Source organism: Alligator sinensis, unplaced genomic scaffold (assembly GCF_000455745.1).
Source record: "Alligator sinensis unplaced genomic scaffold, ASM45574v1 scaffold400_1, whole genome shotgun sequence".
NCBI lineage: Eukaryota > Metazoa > Chordata > Crocodylia > Alligatoridae > Alligator > Alligator sinensis.
In genome coordinates this window covers 806,826-827,561 of record NW_005841897.1, presented here as the reverse complement: position 1 = coordinate 827,561, position 20,736 = coordinate 806,826, and the positions used below count along the sequence as shown (strand labels likewise).

The 20,736-nt window shown below is 47.4% G+C and overlaps 1 protein-coding gene across 2 annotated transcripts in view; it reads right to left on the bottom strand.

The window, feature by feature from the left end:
- TMEM94 (transmembrane protein 94) overlaps positions 1 to 20,736 on the bottom strand; it is a 44,329-nt gene that overhangs the window by 6,075 nt on the left and 17,518 nt on the right. Inside the window, exons 10-27 of one of the 2 annotated variants that reach the window (XM_025197441.1) lie at positions 16,994 to 17,050; positions 14,910 to 15,014; positions 14,103 to 14,267; positions 13,509 to 13,718; positions 12,960 to 13,275; positions 11,738 to 11,911; positions 9,768 to 9,870; positions 7,925 to 8,142; positions 6,669 to 6,850; positions 6,332 to 6,470; positions 5,147 to 5,262; positions 3,740 to 3,839; positions 3,005 to 3,113; positions 2,383 to 2,572; positions 1,706 to 1,783; positions 1,070 to 1,155; positions 380 to 461; positions 3 to 31 (exon numbers count right to left, since the gene is read on the bottom strand). In XM_025197441.1, coding sequence (XP_025053226.1) covers positions 3 to 31; positions 380 to 461; positions 1,070 to 1,155; positions 1,706 to 1,783; positions 2,383 to 2,572; positions 3,005 to 3,113; positions 3,740 to 3,839; positions 5,147 to 5,262; positions 6,332 to 6,470; positions 6,669 to 6,850; positions 7,925 to 8,142; positions 9,768 to 9,870; positions 11,738 to 11,911; positions 12,960 to 13,275; positions 13,509 to 13,718; positions 14,103 to 14,267; positions 14,910 to 15,014; positions 16,994 to 17,050 — 2,459 coding nt within the window. The remainder of the gene's footprint in view (positions 1 to 2; positions 32 to 379; positions 462 to 1,069; positions 1,156 to 1,705; positions 1,784 to 2,382; positions 2,573 to 3,004; positions 3,114 to 3,739; positions 3,840 to 5,146; positions 5,263 to 6,331; positions 6,471 to 6,668; positions 6,851 to 7,924; positions 8,143 to 9,767; positions 9,871 to 11,737; positions 11,912 to 12,959; positions 13,276 to 13,508; positions 13,719 to 14,102; positions 14,268 to 14,909; positions 15,015 to 16,993; positions 17,051 to 20,736) is intronic. The other variant, XM_025197442.1, reaches the window with a different exon arrangement.

The window sequence follows — 20,736 nt, the reverse complement described above, 5'->3', positions numbered from 1 at the left end:
GCAGGAAGCAGAGCAGGAAGTAGTGCTGAGTCTGCAGACACCGAGAGCAGTGCATGCCGGTCACCGGGGCATGCGCTGGAAGGCCCCTCTGGCCTCTCCTCCCTGCACTCTCATGGACTGTCCCACCATCCACACTGCCAGTGGCAAGGGCCCATGCTGGAAGGGCATCACCAGCTCAGCTCCGGCCTCTAGGGCCCAGCAAGGACTCCGACTCCATCACTACTGCACAGCAATAGCACGGGCCAAGTTGATGGGTCACAGCCTGATTTAAGAGCTGGAGGCACATCATCAGCAGAGACTGCCAACCAGCCCAACACCTGCCCCAGTAACTTCTGCTTCTGGGGAGGGGGGACAGCCATGCCCCTAACAGGCTACCTACCTTTTTAGGAATGGAGGTTAAGTTCTTCCCAGTGGCCACAGTCATGATAGAGCTGTGCGGGGGTTTGCCAAGGAGAGACACACTGGAAAACACACATGAGAGAGTCCTGCCTACCCCAGAGCCACAAACACATTATCTGAACCTGACAGCTCCAGTGCTCGGACTAAAGCAGCAACTCCAAGGCCCGATTGTAGCACAAGCACTGAGCCTCTGCCCTTCCCACCACACCCCAGGGATGCTCAGCAACTCCACAGCTCTCCCCAGATGGCCACCCCAGCTCCTTGAAGGCCTGACATCACTGCTCTGGGTAGGCCAACGAGGAAAACTAATCGTAGGAGCAGCACCCAGCACAACAACACAGATCATGGGGCCACCAGGCCCTGGTGAGTTCCTGCGATGGACAAAGCCACTGCCCCATTTGTTTTCACAATCCCCTGGTGCAGAGACTGCTGCTCTTGGTGGAAGCCTGGTACAGCAAAGTGAACATGGAAGGACAGGACCCATAAACCAGCACATAGGAAATTCTCCTCCTCTGCGTTTTTAAACACCCCACCCCTCCAGCTCCTTCCTCTGAGGAGACTTGGCCAGACACGTGTTAACAATCCTAAGAAGCACATTTCAGTGCTGGCAATGCAAAGATGAGAGACTTGCCCACATATGACCAAGGGAAACATCTCTAGCAAGACTCACCTGAGCAGTGGGTAACAGAAGCAGGAGAGCCATAGGATGTCTGTGGTGCTGAGGATGGGTGGAAGCTGCACCAGGCAGGAGAGGAACTAAACAGACAACATCCAGGGCAGACAGCATGAGCGGCAAGAGGATGGACAAAAAGCATCCCAACAATGCCCCGAGTCTACCCCAAGTTCCCAGACGCTAGGACATCCAGGCTTCTTCGCTGAGGCTGCAGTCAAGCCTCTGGCTGCTTTGGACCATGTGGCAGCAGAGGCTAGAGAAGGCCCCTTCCTGGAAGGGCAGGACCTGACTAGTCCCCAGGCTACTAACACCAGGCAAGTGGAGGCTGGAAAATTGTTTCCTGTGGGAGGCTGGTTAATTCCTGCCTAGAGCAGAGGGACTGTCTAGGTCAGGAGGTGAGTATATAGCTCTGACATAGCTAAAATAGTAACTGTCCTCAGAAGAACAGGATTATGTTCAGAGCTGGCCCACAAAGGAGACCAGCATCATTCCTAGCATACTAAACACTACCCTAAAGCTATGAATCTTTTAGAACACCAGGTCCCCCCCTCATAGGCTGCCCCAGCCCTCTAGGCCGACATCCTCACAGGCTCCCCTTTCCTCTCCCTTATCTCCAGCCCTGTGAGCACTCACCTGAATGACAACCAGGGTGAGCTGGCACTGCAGCAGGAAAAGGAAACACTTGCGGATCCCGTATGTTGCATGCCTTGCCTAGAACGAAGCAAAAGCCCCCGGGAAATTGGGAAGGGGCTGGGATGATACCAGCTCCAAGGGGCACAGGAGAAAAATGCACTCACATGACCAAGAAACCCCTGCCCAGGAAACATTCTGGAGTGGGGGAAGGAACCTCAGGGGAAGATAGGAGGGGAGAGGAGTCAGACCCAGTGCAGGGGTCTCTTGCCCTCCACTTGGAGGTGCCCAGACACACGTCCCTGATGCAGCCTTGCACTGTTCTGCAGTCACAACACATCCATCAGTGGCCCAAGGAGCAAAGCTCTACCACGCATATCCAAAGAGCTGGCTCTGGGGATTTAACTCAAACCAAGAGCTATTTGTCAGACAGTCTCCTCTTGGACCAACTACCCTGCTCCTGACAGGTCTTCCCTGACTGTTCAGAGGCCAAGAAGGAAGACATGTGCCCTGTGCTGAGTATGATCAGACAACTGCTAGCTGTAGCAAGCCAGGGGGCCAAAGTAGGGGATGGAAAGGCCCCACCTGCCTAGTTGTAGTGAACAGACAGCTGTGGTGCTGGGGCAAGGGCAGCACATTCACCGAGGGGGCATAGGGAAGGAAGGACATGACAGACTCACCTGCTCAATAAGCCGGATGATGCTGATGCTCTCTTCCTGGCGGAAGGACATGGAACAAGGCAAGCTGTTCAGTTGACCTGAGAGCTGCAGAGGGCTGAGCTCATCGGAGACATGCATCATGTTCGCGCTCGTGGCATAGCCGAAAGTCTCCCAGGAGCAGCGGGAGGGGTAGAGGGGATCCAGGGCTATACTGTGCAGGCAGCACCGGGGGTTAGCAAGACAAGGAGAAAACCACATGTGCTCCAAACACAAGTACATGGCACATACAATTACACGCATGAGTGAGCCCCACTCTCCAATGCCTAGTGGTTGGCTGCTTGTCCACACTTAAACCTGTACATGTGAGCTGTGTCTAGCACACACAGCTAAACATGTACCTTCAAATACATGGGCCCAGCACCATCCCCCACAGACTAAGCTACAATGCTAAGCTAAGCCGTTACTAGTCACCCCAGCCAAAGACTTGTGGCTCCAAAAGCCTCCCAGGGAAAAATGCCACATCACAGAGAATGGGACACTAAGCAACGTGGCATGCTGGCTCCTCTGCAGTGCACAGGGCAAGGTGTCACCAACAACCAGGGGTTCCCCCTGCCAAGAGCATGGCCTGAGGGATGGGGTTCACCTGATGTCACTCTGCAGGAAGAGGCAGCTATTGCGCAGGTTGGCTGAGCTCCCCAGGCAGCACGTCACCTCCCCATACTCCTGCATGATCTTGATCATCTCACACATGGCTGCAAGGGAGCGGGAGAGCAGGGCTTAGCACCTGTGTGTCAATTCTGCACAGTCACAAGTAGGCCTGCTGAAGGGAGGCCTTATGGCTGCCCACTGGAACACAGGCTCTTCCACTAACCAAGGCTGAGCCCGTCTGCTTCCTGACCTTTGAAATACATGAACTAAGGTCGACAGATGCCACCTGGGATTTCCCTAAAGCATGAATTGCACAAACAATAAAACAGCCCAAGAAAAGATCCTCCAACAAAGACCCCAGACACATGCATACTCCTGTCTCTTAGGTGCAAACCCCTCTCCTTCCCAGACCCTGTCCCCAGCAACTCGATCCTTCCAACTAGGTGGTAACAGGCAGCAGTGTCCTACATGCCGACTTCTTCAGCTTGTATGAATACTGATGGAGTTGGGGGAATTTCTTAGGGACTGGATCACTGCTATGGGCCAATCAGTAACTTAGTCCCACATGGAACAGGACTGACATCTAGCCCTTAATGCTAAAGACTGTTGTGTAGGCTCAGATGCCCCCAAAACCCCCTCCCCTGTTTTCTGTAGGGTCTCCCCCTCCACATCAAGCAGACAAGTGGGCAGGTGTCTGGCAATTGAGGGCCCAGCCCAGCTGCTCACTTACTCTCAGGAGTGCAGTCTGTAAAGAGAGGCACCAGCAAAGGCACGTTGTCAATGTTCTGCAGGTGAGGCCTCACTTGGTGGATTCCCCGTGGAAGTTTGGCCTGAAAACAGCAAGCAGGAGGGGGATTGGAATTAACGTCACTGTAGATTGCAGCCCCGACTGACCTCGCAAATCTATCCGCCCCGAGGAGGTGAGGCTGTAGGGCTGAGCTGAAGTCACTGTCCACTAAGGCAAGAGCCTGGCAGTCCTAGCAAACGCTGCAAACCAACGGCTTCTGCTGAAGCACTGCACTGCTATTAACATGCCTGTCTGCCCACACTCTCCTCTACGACACAGTTTGCAGGTTCAGGATGACCAAGCAGAGGTTGGGAATTTAATGAGCCAGAACACCAGCTCAGGCATGGCATCAGGAAAGAACAGATCCGCCAGCTTCACCTCCAGCCTCAGTCTGGCCTAACCCAAGGAGCCCAGACAGGAAGCCAAGCTCAATCTGAGACTGGATCTAGCATCCCTCCGCAAAAGGAAAACCTTGCATAAAGGCTGCTCTGTCGCTGGGGTCACAGAGCACTCAGGGAACAGGAGGAAGGGGGTGTTTGGTAGTAAGACATAGCAAGGCGGAATGAACCTGAGCAAAGGGGTGCGGACAAATGTTTCACAGATGAGGAATGGGATAAGGACGAGCTAGTGACAGAAAAGGGCTTCCTCCAGTGCAAGCTTCAAGCTGCCTGAAGGCCATGCCTATTGGGACTCCATGCTGACTTGCAGTGTGTGATGCGTGTGGAAGCTACGTGAATTCCACAGCAACCCAGGTGAAGTTTACAAGTCAGGCTTGCTTTCTCTCAGTGCTGGCCTACTGCAGATTTTTCTGAATCTCTGCTTCCAGCAAGGTACATAACTTCTGCTTTAGCACGTCCCTGCATTTTGCCAGCTATCAACCTTCTGCTGCATAAAAGCCCCATCTCCCAAGCCCCGAACTACTGAAGCTGAGCCACTATGGTCCAAGCCTGAGGGAGGAGAGAAGATGCTTGTGCCAGTGTGGAAACACCTGTGTATTCCCACGTCCCTCCCAACACCTGGGGTGAGGCTAGGGCCCCCTGACGAAAAGAGATGAGCTTTGCTTCTCATCTTGTATGCCTACAGACCTGCATGCATGGCTCTCACCTCTTCAGTCATCTGGCGTATTTAATCCAGCTAATGCAAGTCCCTGAGAAAGCTAATAAGGAAAGGATGGCAAAGGGGGCAGACTCGAACCACTTGGACAGGCCGGTCCTGGATGCTAACATGGGAGATATCAAGTAGTGCATTCACTAATGAACAAACAAGGCTTATGAGCAGGAGAAGCCCCTTGAGGGCAATGTCCTTGTCAATCACAGAAACAGCGTACGGTGGGCCAGGAAAGAGCCTCACCCTATTGCAGTCCTCCAGGAAGCTGGGGATGTCGCTGTCTGTTGGCTGAAAGCTGATGAGATCTGAGTGCCCTTCCTCTTCCATTAGCAGCAGTCCCTCCACATCATCTCGGGAGACTGGCACGAAGAGAAAACCAGTATGAAAATAAGCAGGTGCCCACCTATGCCTACCCCATTCCCAGCCACGTGCCCCCGCAACATGCTCACATTGCCCAGGCACGTGGCATTGCAGAAGCCTGGAAAACACAAGCCCTGATTTTCTAGGTTAGCTGCAGGCAGATCCCACTCAATCATCCCTAAAATAAAATGGGTTGGGATGACTAATCTGTTCACAAGCAGATGCACAAGCCATGTCTCTCAATCCTTTTGATACACAACAGGATGCTGGTTCTGCCTCTTCTCACTGATCACAGACTTCTGGGGGCGGCGAGGGAGGAGGAGGGAAGAAATTCCGATTTAAAGTAAAGAAGAGCAGCTGCAGCAAAAATTGGAACTGCAAGTGAAGAGCTGCACAGCAGGTGACTGCAGGCACAGTCATGGGAGCCATGTGCTCAGTAGCATGTATCACGATTACCATTATTATAATTGCAAGGGCAGGGGGGATGGGCAGCTGGGCTCAACAGCTGCACAGCACACTCACAGACCCCTACGCCAAGCCTAGTGGTGGGCTCAGAGTTCTGAGGGGTTTTGGGGCCTGGGTTTTCCTTCTTTTAACTCAAGAGGTCATGTGTGTATTTTTAGTAAACCACCAGCATGGCTTTAGTGGGTATATGGGAAACTAGAGAATAGGTTAAACCAAACTTCCCTGAAAAATGCCAAGGGTTGCCAAAACGGCTGCCTATGGCCATGACCACCTGTTGACTTCAGCATAAACTGGTGCAAGGATCAGGGCATTATCTATGTTATCACTTGTAATGAAAAGCAACTAAGACCATTCACTGTTGGCAGACACTTGGCTTTGCTCTTCATTGAGGGCCAGCTCGAACATACCCTAGAGCTTTGACTTAACTTTGGGAGAAGCCACTGAGTCACTGCTGGACCTTACTTCAAATCAATAGCCTTAACAATAAGCCCTGGCTAGAGCATCCTGTCTTGCCTACCTTCTACCAAGTTTGTTAGCTATAGGCTGACCCCCCTTATGCCCTCCATCCTACATCCAGCTTCCCCCCAAGGGCAATTCGCTCACCCTGATGCAGGTCATCGTGCAGTGAGCCGGCATGGCTGGGGCTGGAGGGAGGGATCTCTGAGCCAGGCACGTCTCCGTTGGGTGTTAAGGATATGTGGCAATTCCAGCCAGTCTCAAGACCCATCTTCTCCGCAAATACCTAGGGGAGATCGGACATGGATGATGCCAAGGGCGAGGCCTGAGAAGGCAACATGCAGGGGTGCCATGTGTACATGAACATGTGCCTGGGGACTCATGAGGTGGCTGAGCAAGTGACACTCAGACTGTGAGGGATGAACCCCGCATTTAGTCATGCAGGGGCCATGCAAGTTCAGAGGAGGTGACAAAGACAGACTACCTTGCTCTTGAGCTCATCCTCCAAAGAAAAGTAGACAAAACGAATGCAGGCGTTGACCAGTCCATCAATAAGGCGCACAATGTCTAGCCGGGCCTGGTACTGGGAGGAGACCATTCCCATGAAGATTTGGCCGCTCAAAGCCTGGATACAATCCTCCTTCTCCATCACTTCCCCGATCCCTTCTTCGGGCAGGTGGACAACACGTCATCACATGGAGACACAAATGACCACATGTATGGGCAACACGCAAACACACATGGAGATAGACATCAAGGCAATATGGTACCATGGAGACAGTCACCCATATACACAGAAACATGCAGACACACATGTACAGACAGGTGAAAAGACGTGGAAGGGATTGCAAGCACAGAGTCAAGAAGGAACGAAAAAAAGAAAGAAAGAAAAGAAGAAAATAAAACCAAGGGTGCCAATCAGTTGCAACAAACCAGTAGCAGGTGGGGGGCAAAGAAAATGGGCTGAGTCATGAACACATGTATTTAAACATCCCACGCTGTGCTTAAACAGCATGGTGAATCCAGCTGGAGCTGAATGCCATGAAAGCAAAGGGGAGCTGATCCAAAGTAATTGAATCAGCTGCACTCTCTCTGGTGACATTGTGCAGAAGGTTTAAACTGGGGAAGGTTCCTTTACCCCCCTTGGATCAGACTATGATGAACATGACTTCAATGCAGCACACAGCAAGGGGTGCTGCTGCAGCATGAGCAGGGGTATAATAAAATATCACGCACAAATGCTGAGATCTCCACCTGCAGGCACTCAGAGCACTCTACAAGCCCTCACTGATTATACCTCCCTTCTCCCCCATGAAGCCATGTTGCCCCCACATTAAAGAACAGGGAAGAGGGGCACAGAAGGGTTCAGGCAGAAATTTTCCATAAGAGGCTCTGGGAGTTGGGGACTTAACAATGTCAGACTCCTGTGAACATCCTGAAAGAAGTGACTTCCAAAAGAGTATATAAGCACAAAGGAATGCCTGGAATGCAGGAGTCCTAAATCTCAGTTCCCTGAGACCAGACCACCCTCCAACATAACTATTGTCTTGTAAATTTAACTAACTTAAACAGAAGCACACTTGTGAGCAGTATAAGTGATTCTTTCCTTTGCAGCAGTAGCTACATCCAAAATGTTGAGCTTCCACAACCAATACTGTGGAAAGAGGTTGCTATTGCTCTAGACAGGCTGAGAAGTTGCCACCCAGCAGCAGAGCCTGTGGAAAGTGAGGAGACACCTACCATCAGAGCTCCAGCTGTTCCTCCGGCTACTCTGTTTGATGGGTATAGTCCCAGGAAGGTCACAGGACGTGAAGATGGCACTCTGTCCAGGAACCTGTACCAGTTCTATGCACTTGCCATTCAGCTGGGAGGACAAGGCACAATGCATTGGCTTGTAGGCAAAGGCAGAACAATATCCTGAGAGACAGGCTCGCTGGTAAAAATCCAAGACTTTCTTCCTATATGGAAGAGACGAGACAATAGCAGAAGCTATCAGACTGGTGCTGCCATTCTAGCACTACTCAGAAAGCTCAGTTCCAGAGGAAGTCACTGGTGCATGGTTTTTGGACCAGTCCCTGCTGGACACAGGTCAGAAGTTCCAAGAAGTCTTTTCCTTGTAACTTTGGTCTCTAAGCTGCAGGGAACAGAGGGTAACATGAGCAGGTCTGAGCTTCCATAAGGGGCAGTGATGCACACTGGGGGGGGAGCTTGGAAATCAGTCTTACTCAGCACAATTGTGAAGCATTTGGAGCTGCCTATGGACATACCAATTGTTTATATGCCTGTCCAATTACTGTAAGGAGCCTCCCCTTATTACTACACAGGATTAAATCACCCGCAAGCAGGAACAGGATGCTTATCAGCTTACACGCAAGGGTCAATGGCACAGCCACTGACCATGATGCCCTGGACTGGCCTCTCACTGGGCTTGCTAAACAGTTTTCTCCAGAAATAGCTTAGCCTCTGTAAGGGGTGAGGGAAGAGCAAGGGGCTAATTAGGACTTAGTCACAGCTCTTTGATGGGAGAATCCAGGTTTCCAAACACATACACAGAGGGATGAGACAGGCCTAACTAAGCCTTTCAGTAAAGTAGACAGTTTCTTTTAAAGATCCTTTTTCTTGCTATGCTCTATCCGGTTCTCAAGATTATACAGTGCTTTGCTCTGAGAAGGCTGTCATGGGTCACCATATTCACTACTGGTTACAGCTCCCAAAGGGAGGAAGAACAGGCAGCCAGCCAGACCCAGCCAGCAACTAAGCAACCAAAAATGTCTCACAGGGTACTGCCACCTACCACCTGGGCTGGGAGGGAAAACGTCACAGGATTCCACCCGAGGGATATAAAGGCACAGACACCTAAGAAGTCAGAGGTGCAAATGCTCTTGAACTGTGACAATATGAATGATCTGAACAATGTAGTGACATCAAACCCACACAGTTAGCAGAGAATCCCCTTCAAGGCACTAGATCCACACAGCGGTATTTAAAGTTACCCTGTCAACATGCAGTCATGGGAGTAGCTCAGAATTCCTTCTCTATTTCTAATTGGCAGCAATAATGTTAAGCCAGGCCAGAAATGCTTTTAGCACAGGTTTTCAATGAGGTCCTAGGAAAACATACATCTAAAACAGCAGCAGGTCTTTCCTGCAGCCTGAGGATAACCAGATGCAGTAGGGCAATGCAATGCAGTAAAACAAAGTCACCTCTGGTCTGTTACTCTAGAAGGAAAGAGAAATGTAACCTGTAGATTAGGATGTGATTTGCCTTGATTTGAATTGTTGGTCAGAATGTTATAAGGTTTCATTTATAAGAAAACCATAAAGGACTAATAAACAAAGATATATATTTTAAATGGGTAGCTCTTAAGAGTCCCACAGGTCCCTTATAAACATCCAACGTCCTTTATTGTTGTGCTTATAACCAGCTCTAAAAACGGACCATTTATGTTGATACTGAGTTTATATAATCTGTGAATACCTATAAAGTATTGGTAAATAGAATCTGAACACAGAGTCCTCACATTTTTTCTGGCCATTCATTTTGAAACAACAACTCAGGCATGCCTCAAGACAAATCCCCCTACCTGTCTGAGCCAGAGAGGGGATAGATATCGGTACCATCCCAGAAGTCCGTGCAGGCCTCAAGGATGATGTCAGCTGTCCCATGAGAAAACATCTGCTCAGTGCCTAGGGGAAGAAAGAGTCACTTTTCACTTTTTGCAAGTTCTGAGTCAAGAAGTTCCCTACCAGCCTCTCAAATGGCAGTTAAAACAGAGTATCCCACAATAAGGCAGACTGCTCCAGTCCACTCCATTCCACCCCACTGGCCACATCAGGGTATAACTGGCAGTAATGAAGTTCTGGGATGAAGTCAATAGCCTAAGGGCTTGTTTACCCTCGAAAATTAATCCAAATGAAAGTGGGTTGTCAATTAAAAGTGAATAATTGACTAACTCTCTGTTTAAACAAGTCTTAAGGAAATGGAAAGTTAAGTGGAATAGTGAGAGGTGATTTGATAGTGAGAGCCATATGATCAGAGCCTGTTCCACAACGGATGATGAAATCTGATTGCCTGGAGCATTTCAGACAGTGCTAAACAGAAGTTGTAGAAGATGTACAGTAGGAAACAACACCTGCAAGGAAGCAATTAAGATTTCAGTGGGTCCAAGATAATCCATGTCATCGTGGCTTTGTCATGCCTGATCCACTGTATATAGTAAGCTCTGCTGGGCCTGGGGGGAGGGGGCCACAGGATGCCTCAGATCACTATGGTGTCAGTTATCTAGTGCAAGACCAAGGCCCAAAGGATCAGAAGACAAGAAAGGAGGGGCTGCCTTCCCTCCACAATTCCCACTTCCCATTCTCTTGTACTGAAATACTAACATTATAAGTAGCTTTCCCTGTCTAGGTTCACTTGGTTCCCTCCTTCAGAAGCTCAATGACTCTTGCCTGCCTGCTCCCCGCTCTCCTCCAATAGCTTCAAAACTGATCTAATAAAAAAAAAAAATCACAGCCAAAAGAAAGAGACCAAGACTCCTTGCAGGCACTGCTGCTGACTGCAAATACTTGTGCTAGCTGGTGAAGTCAGGAACCAAGAATAGGCACATATACAGATCAAGCAGGAGGCCTTCATGTCCACTGGAGGATTTTACAAAACATACCAGTGCTCTGCTTTCTACCATAAATAGCTGCCACATGCCAACTCGAGCAGCATAACAAACCTCCAAGGCCAAAAGGAGCTGCAAGTGAAAGAGGGGCTTGTCCCAGAGACACAATGCAGTGCTTGTGTGCAGCTTTGGTCTATTTTCTTATGTAAACCTCCAATCCTGCCCACCTGGCAGATATCCCTGCTGTGAAAGACGAGAAAGGAGATGCCCACTAATCCCTGCAAAGTCTGTACATGGTGTAGAGGCTTGTGGGTAAGCATGTGCACACACATACACTCATTCACACAGACTAGCAGCTATATTCCTGCTTCCCCTAGGTTACCTTCCAGCATTTACAGGGCCTTTGCAGCCTATGGCACTGTCTCTTCATGGAGGTTAATGCCAGAGACAGAGCATGTGCACATCAATTTGACAGACACTAGGTGGAATAGATCCAAATATCACTGATGGCTAAACCCCCTCCCCCCCACAACCTCCCCAGCCTGGATTAGTAAACTACCAAGTTAAATAACAGGGATGGGATTATGCTAAAAATAAGGGCTACTGTTCACTGTTGCTTTCTTGCTCTAGTTTTGAATACACAATATCTTCCACTCAACTCAGAGGATAAGATTCAAAGGCTATTCACAAACCCCATGTTCTGTATGTGAAATGGGACCAGAAACAAACCCCCCAGCATGCTACTGCATTGTACAACAGGGGTTTTTTTGTTTGTTTGTTTTTTAAAGTTCACACGTTCCTCTGAGGCATCTTGTATTGGTTGTGGGCAGAGACAGGAAATCCATCTACAGGTCTGTTTGAGCTGGCAATTGCTAGACTGCTTTTGCAAAACACTCCCCATCTCTCCCTCACCAAGTTGAACCTCTGCAGAGAGGAGGCAGCCTTACTGGTCGTGGTGTCCTTAACAAAAAGGTTGATCATGTGACTCAAGGGCGGTCTCCTCTTGGTGATGGAAGAGAGTTTCCCCAGCATCGTCTCCTTCACCACCTCATCACTTGGCAGACGGTACATGGCTAAATAGTTCTCCTGCTTGAAAAGGTCTTTGGCACCAGGTGTGAAACCTGAAATGTGACCACAAGGGTATAAAGGATTAGATACAACCGACTGCAAAACCAGAGATCTCTCCTTGCCACTCCGCCATCCCTTCTGCCTCTCCTACCCTTCCCCAGTATAAAATACGCTAAAATCCATGACCTACCCCACAATTTAGGCCAGCACTAATCTGTGACTCCAGCATGAGCCAAGAAATGGGGGTCAGAAGGGAGGTTTACCTAATCAACATGCTTCTATCCTCACCCTGTGCTTGTACACCCCAATACTCTGAAATCTACTGATGAAAGCCCAACAGAGGAGTTGGACAGTGGTAGTGCTGAAGTCTTCAGTGTTTCCAGCTCATTTGGGAGAGACAACATAGCCCATAAAGGAGGACTCTGGGACACTGGGTTTTTGGTTATAGCAGTGTTGGTCTAAGGACATGGGTTAGGAAGTTGAGAGCTCTTTAATTCTAATCTCAGCTCTGCCACTGACCTGTTGCATAACTTTAGGGAAGTCGCTTAATGGCCCTGTGCCATCTGTGAAACAAGGACAAAGATACCACTCCTCCTCACAGGATTAGGATGCCAGTTACTAAGTCAGTACATATCATTTACATACAACCACTGTCTGTTTCTCTGTAAAACTCAAGTCTAAAGAGTAGTCTCAAGACAAATATCAGAGGGGCCATATTCCCATTCTCATTGATTTTTCTTTACCTGGGGAAAAAAGCTTATTCAGCTCTGCTGCTGTCCATTACAGGGAGTGGCTTGAATTAGAACAGTACCAAGTTTGGTCATTTGCTGATTGGAAATACTCTTAGCTATTTCTGTTTCTCAAGGCCTCGGCACTGCATGCAAACCTACCAGTTGTGCCCTCTCCACTGACAGCAGCAACAAGTCTGATAACAAACCTCTGCACTATGACTCAGGATAGGATGATCTAAGTCAGATCTGCATGTCTCCTATACCAGCTAACAGGTTCTGGTACACTTCAACAACCCAGCTGGCTCAATAAGGACAACCCCAATGCTTTGTTCCCCTTTCTCTGCTGTCTTCTCCTTTGGGTCTCCCTTACCTATTAGCCTAGCAAGCTCACAGAGCCCCCAGGGCACGTGGACAGGCAGCACAGCATTGTGGGTTTCCTGTAGCGCAATGTTGCAGAGGTGGTCAGAGAAGCGACACAGGCGCTCTGTCACACTGGCATTGCAGAGGTTGAGCAGCACATTCAGGCCCAGAGGCTTAAGGGAGTTCAGGTGCATCTGCCAGTTGGATTCATCAAACTGGATGCAGGAGGGGTTCTGCTGGTCCTGGGACAGGCTGAGCATCTCAAGGTGATAGTCACACACAAAGTCTTCGGCTTCACAGACCAGACCCTCGGTGTCACCCCCAGCCTGACAGGACACACAAGGAAAACCTGGTTAACTATAGAATCTCCAATTCCCTTCAGACCCCTTAGCATGAGTCAGCCTCAGACACAGAGAGGAAGAGTTCAGCCCCTCTTCCCCTTATCAACTCTGGCAGCCTCCTTGCTTTTGTCCTCCAGCTCTGAGCTAAAGGAGGGAATCTTTTTTAGTGCTCGATGCAGATGGCTCAGCTAATGGTGCCCTGCTTTTACATGCTTTACCTGGGCTGGCTCCTCCTCTCCACCCTCTGTGTCCTTGCTGAAGCTCACGTTGGACCCTGACGGATGCTTGCTTCTGCTGGTTGGCTTTCTGTGCATATGGGCATCAGAAGACTTCGGAGTATCACCAGACCAGCTGTTTCTCTCCTGCTCGTTGGTAACATGGACCACATCTGTCCTGGAGCCCGAGAGCAAAGCATCCCTTTCATGGGGCTGCAAGAGATGAGGAGACGAACGGGAGTCAGGTGCCAACTGGCTGACATGTGAAATGTCCACTACTGGCAAACATCCTAAGCCTGTTTTAAACCAGGATATATTGGGTTGGGGATGGCCTCTGTGCAACTACTGATGAAAAGTCAATTCTTGCCAGGACTGAATGTCTTTAGGCATTCAAGCAGAGGTGTATCCACCAGGAAGTCTCCTCCAGGAGTTCAAAACCTCAGACAGGCAACATTGTTCAAGATATTCATCCCACCTGTGAGAACCCTGCTTCAGCACCATGCACAGCTTGTTACACACCTGCAAGCCCTATCAGATCATGAACCATAGCTAGTTATAACACCAGGCTGGAAGCAAATTCAGTGACCCCAGCCTCACCTCCTCTTCCATCTCTGGGTGGCAGAAGGAGTGCGTAGACAGCTCATCTGTCAGGTCTTCATGGCTATCGTGAGGGGGCTCCACCTTCCCGCTGAAGAACAAAACGGTCTCCGGACTGGGATTTGGCCAGGACAGAATCCCTTGCTTGTCCACACAGCAAAGTACCTAGATCATGCCAAGACAACCCACGACACCCCAAACACGCAAACTCAGCAAATTGTGTCAAATGTCTGATCACCAATATAAACAGCACAAAGCTCAAGTGGGTTTACAAACACAATGGAAGATAGACAAGACACCCCCTGTCAAGCAACATCCTGGCTTACGAGACCACTCTGAATGTTCCCTCAAGTGATCAGAGCACAGCTCTGCTCCATCTGGGTTAGGGGGTCACTTACTATTGATTCATTTTTAACCCTTTTAGAACTAAGCATGATAACCAAGAACAAGAAGCAAAAGTTGTACCTATTTCACCAGCTGGTTCAATGAGACTAAGGGACTTGCATGAAGCTATCGGCAGAGTCAAAATTACAACCAACGAGTCTCGACTCCCTGCCAGGATAAATCCTGGATCCTCGATGATCATCTAAGCATTGTTTTTGTCAATGTGTGTGTGGCAAGAATAGGGGCTCCATGTAATTTAAAGATCATTATAAATGTTCCAGAAGGAAACTAAAACCCCAGGAGAACCTTACTCAGCACTGAACTAATTGCCCACCACCTTGTTTCTCCAAGGGAAGAGTGATGTACCAGAGTGACTGAAGACAGCGATGTGTCCACTTTAAGGTGCCCTTTTTTGATACTCACGGTAACGGATCCCAGACTGTGAAGCAAGCTGGAAGTGAAGCTGAGCATTGGAGATTTGCCTTTTAAAACACACAGGAAGTGGCTCCAGATGCAACGTATCATTTCCTGTCAGAGAAGCAGAGAACATGTGACAATTAACTGATTCACTGGGGAAGGATGGACAGAAAAGTTGTCAGAAAAAGATGTAAAGTTACACATGCATGGCTATAGGTTCAGCCAGCAGAGACCCTTCCAGACAATCCACTCCTGGGAAGACAGGACCACAGGTGACAGTGAGTTAAAATTCTTGAAGTTAAGGACATTCCCCTACGTGGGATTCAAATAGCAAGCTTATTCCTTCGATAAGGACTCTGTTGGGGCTATCACAATTCTTCCAAAAACACAACTGGGTGGGTGAAGCTGGTGTTGCCTCCTAGAATCTTTTTTTCTAACAATTTGAGATGAAAGCTCCTGAGTTTTCACCTTGCATTATTACCCATCTGCAAAACACTGAGTCACTCAGGTGAAGTGACTTGCCTGAGCTCACCCAGTGAGAGTCAGCAACGGATCTGGGAATAGAACCCAAGGTCTTCCAACTCCCCTCCTCTTGCTACAGACATGATAAACCAGTCCAATCAAAATGTGATCAGTCTGGTGGGCAACTGAAGTAAGGGATCTCTGGAGGTCATCTAATTCAACCCCACCTGCTCAAGGTTTGGATAGAATCATCCTGGTATCCCATACAAGTCTTCACCTAACCTATTTCTAAAACTAGAGTCAACCCCGCTACACACCTACAAAGCACGTTGCCCAAGGGCACTGAAAGCACCCTCGCCTGCTGCAGGGTGAAGAGGGCTGTCAGTGTCCTGCTACTGCAAGGGCTGTTAATGTTACACTGCAGACTTTAAATGCACTTCTGTAATTCTATCACCTGCAGCACTGCCCCCAGGCCTGAACCCACTATGACTTAAATGTTGTGGTATAGAGGCCATACAGAAACATAGAGAAATTAAATCCCTCCCCAGCCTTAGTTGCAAATGCATCCCAATAATGAATTTTAAACCAAATAGAAAAGCTTGTGATTCAGATGCTTTTCTTGCAGCCAGTGTGTTTGCAAAGAAGAAGAGGAGGGAAATGGGTCTGTGAAGGCAGGACAGCACGCTCAAGCCACTACCAGGTCACTGCTTAAGCTCCAAAATCCACAGGTCAGTTGAAGGATGAATTGAGGCAGGCTGGTAAGGAAATGTTCCAGCAATGAGGACAGGAGGGCATGGATACACGGGGCAGGCTGTATCTATCAGCAGCAAGGGGACAAAGAGTAATTCTGGTGGTCTGATTACTCTTGGAGTCCACCTGCTTCCTCAGAAGAGTGGAAATCCTAGTGCCAGATTAGAAAGCACAGTATCTGTCCCACTTACCTGTTTAATAGAGGCAACATGATTTATAGAAGGGCTAGATCCAGGCCCCCAGAAAACAGCTCCTTTCAAAGTCTGCCTGCTCTGGCTTGGGAAGTGTTAGTGAAGGACATCAGCTCATTAAGAAGCTGGTGAAACAGGATCAGAATTTTATGCTAAATGCCCCACACCCCACTCTTCACAATTAGCCTCTGGCAGAGCTCTTTGTGTCTTGCTGTTGCTGAACAACCCCTCTGTTCATTAGCTTGATTTGATGAGGCTTTTTTCACACAATCTACATTCTGCTCCAGCCTCCTGACACATACCAGTACGTCTTGTCCAGCTACTTCACCAGTGAGAAGCAGCAATTCACAGGACTTGAAACAGCAGCTTTCTCCAAGACAGGAAGCTTGATTTCAAAACATCAGTACTCTAATTCATGGCCATTTGAAGGGTGAAAGCTGAGTTCATATCAGTTTATCTGACCCCTGGCCAGGAGTGCAGTCATTACATTGGAGGCAGTGCGGGAAAGACATGCAACCTGCATGCAGAGCAAAATAAAGCAGCAAACAAAAGCACCAACAGGCATCTGACACCAATTGTGGGGATTCAGGGACAGACAGAGGATGGGAAAGGGTTTATAGAGCTCTGCAGTGAAGATGGAAGAGAATGCAAAGCTGGTTAGACATATAATGATAATACTAATAGTACCTGAGAAGATACCATCTCTGTGTAGCTACTGAGAGTGTCCTCTGAAAACTTAGCCAGCTGCAGCAAAAGAAGAGATCAGTTACTATAAGTATGGTCAGAAATGGCACATGAGAAACCCTTCCCCGCCCAACATTGCACCTTCTAAGAAGAGCAGAAGGAAGGGGGACTCTACTCTGTAGGAATGGTTATATGCAGATCATATGTCCACCAAACCCAGCACCGTCTCCAGCAGCTCATGTCATTATGTGTTTGTTAAGCACAAGCAAAATGACTGGGGCTGTATCTAACAGAGGAAGACATGGTCCTTGACCCAAAGGGTTAAGAGTCTAGAGACAGACAATGGCACTTAGACCCAGAGAAGGCCCACTCATAACACTAGTATTTTGAGGCAGAATGAGGCAGTGTTCAAACTGACAGAGGGCAGTAATCATGGGGTTGGTGAAAGCAGGGAGTTCAAGAAGGGATTTTAAAGGTGGGTACCCAGAACACAGGGGACAAGGTGGGAGGAAGCAGAATGAATGGGCTACAAGGGTAGAAAATGAAGGCAGTGATATAGACAGGGAAAAGCCGTGCAGAACTCAGAAGGGGAAAATATTTTAAATGACAAACTTCCTAACTCAAAAGTTATTGCATCCATGGGAATTCAACACCAGACCTCACCCTGACAGACTAAGTGATCATAAAACTAAAAATTAGTGAATGCTTATAGGTCAAAGTGGTGATGTCTTGACTATATCACTTATGTGTAAACAGAGTAAAATCATAACCAATTACATATATACTCAGTGCTTTAAAAAGAAAGTTTCAGAAAGCTGAAAACAGCTATGTGGCAAAGCTGGGAGAAAGAATTAAATCAGATAAATGAATGATAATTGGGAACAATTTTTGAACATATCAGATGTCCAACAAACCACCATTAAGAAACCCTAGCTTAAAGTAGAAATGAAACCAATAATAAAAATGAGAGAATGGAAAAATGGGAAAAAAGAGAGGCTGAGAGCAGTGGATGTAAGTTAGAATCTAGAAATTATACAAAACTGATAAGGAAAGAAAAAGGACACAGAAATATTTACAGTCAGAGTTAAGGGCAACAAGGAGACCTTTTAGTTAGTTAGTCTGTTTGTGTAAAAATGCATTAGAAATAAAAGAAACTCCATGAATAGTATTTTCTCACTGCTAGATGGAAATAGGACTACTGTCAATAATAATACAGAAAAAGCAGAAGTGTTAAATAAATAGTCCTGTTCCATATTCATATCATATTAAAATGAAGAAATACTTTCTATTCCAAGAGCAGCTACTAATTATCTTTAAAATCAGTGGGTCTGGATAAATTGCACCTAAGTTCTGAAAAACAAGCTGCCTGAGGACCGCTATTGGCGATTTTCAACAAGTCTTGGAACAGTGGAAAAGTTTTAAAGGGACAATAAACAACATACACTGTGTCAAGGTAATTAAAAAGGGTAAGCAGGATGGCCTAAATAATTATAGGCCTGTCACCCAGACTTAGTATAAAATGGATCAAATAATGAAATGGTTGATATAAGAATGGATTTTTTTAAAACTAACTAAGGGTAATATACCCTCAATCAACCGTTTTATGGAAAATAGACCTTGTAAAATTAACTTGATATTTTTGATGTGATAAAAGGTAGTAGTACTAGAATGCTACAAAACCCAATATGGCCTGTACTAAATGTACAAAAAGCCTGACTAAATGATAGGTCTTACAATGTACTGGAAACGAGGAATCATCATTGAACAAGCATGTTTCTAGTAGAAGCCTGAACAAGGAGCAGTTCTTGTTCCTATACTATTTAATATTTTTAGCAGTGACCTGAAAGAAAACAAAACATGGCAGATAAAGGTTGCAGGTCATACAAATATTGGAGGAATAGTAAATAATGTAAAAGGCAGATCACTAACCAAGAGCCACCTACATCACTAGGTAAATTGGATGCAAGCATGCAATCTGCATTTCAATATGACCATACGTACAATGGGAAAACAAAGAATGTAGGGTGTACTTACAGGAAGAGGGGCTATGTCAGGAAACAGTGACTGGAGGCAGGGGTCACTGTGGATATTCAGCTGAACCTAAACTGACCCTGCAACACAGTCTTAAAGGTCCAACGTGATCCTTGGATGTATTAACTAGGAAATGCCAAGTAGGAGTTAGAAGGTTATATTATTCTGAATTTAGCAGTGGCATGAACATTACTGATTAATGTGCGTTCCCATCCTGGTACTCAATTCTAGAATGATGATAAAAATGGACAGATGCACAGAAAAGTCAATAAAATTATTAAGAGATTGGAAAATACATCTACTACTGAAGGAGTCAGTGTCCAAGCTATTTAGCGCATCAAAGAGAAGGTTATGAAGCGATTTGATCGCAGGCTATAATTAGGTACTCAGGGAACCAAAATATGATAGAGTGCTCATCAATCTGGCAGAAAAAGGCATAACAAGAATTCAATGGCTGGAAATTGAAGTCAAACACATCCAAACTAGAAATATGGTGCAATCTTTTAACGGAGAAGAGAAATAAATAACTATTGAAACAACTTACCACAGTTGTGCTGGATTCTCTGACCTTGAACATTTTTTACCTCAAGATTGGATTCTTTTAGAAAATTCAACCACATTTATTGTCTGTGAAGCTGAAATTTATTCAGCAAAGTCCTATAAACTGTGTTCTCCACAAGGTCTGACAAAGTGATCTCAATAGTCCCTTCAAGCCTTAAAAGTCTACAAATCAAGAGCTTGGACTAGATAAGGGTAGAGGAATGCTGTGGGAGATGAGGGGAAGAGAATAACATGGTACTGATGACTGGAGAGGAAGAGGATCTTACCTGCTACATTCTGAACCAAATGGAGGAAAGGAAGGTGGGAAATGGAGAAGCCAAAGAGAAGGCTGCCCTAGCCAAGGTGCAAGTGACCAAGGAACACCACAAAGCTTGTTCTGTGGGACAAGGAGGAAGGACCATGTGTAAGAAATCATGGAGAAAGAACTGGCTGAAGTGGATGGACTGCTTGGACACATGGGAAGAAGGGAAGAGATGGAAAAGAGCACACTGAAGATGCAAGCATGGGTGATGGATGAAAGCAGCATCAATGGCAATGGAGAAGGGAAGACAAGGAGCTCCAATATCACTCTGCCAAAGGGCAGATCCAAAGACAGAATGAAGAGGGGGAATCACTCAAAGGAGATGAATCAGCACGCTAGTGCTACTGAGGGATGTAATCTCTGTCCCACACCAACCTACAGGATACAAGCAACTCCCATGAATGTGACTGAAAGTGATGCTTACCCTGTAGGGGGGAGAGTAGGCACCACAGACTAATGCCATGGCAGCCAAGGAAGGACAAAGTGTCAGGGAAGTGAGGAACTGTGCCTAAGGCAGATGCTTCATGACAGAGGTTAGAGGAAGGTAAGACCACTGTAATGCACCTGGCCAGTACCACCACTGGGAGTGGATAGGTAGGTTTCTGATGCCAGAATGAATCATCTCCTCCACAAGAGACTTCACTTAGTCCTAACCTGCTGCACTGATCACACCTACCCCACAAGCCCCAGGACCTCAAGAAATGGCTCCCACCCTACATGGAACAGCAGCACCTCAAAGAGGAACTTAGAGCACTCAGCCACTTCCACCAACTAAATTATCCTTAATTACGACCACTACATTGCATTTATTTTCATTTAGACTTGCAAGATAAGGTACACAGCTCTCTACTGG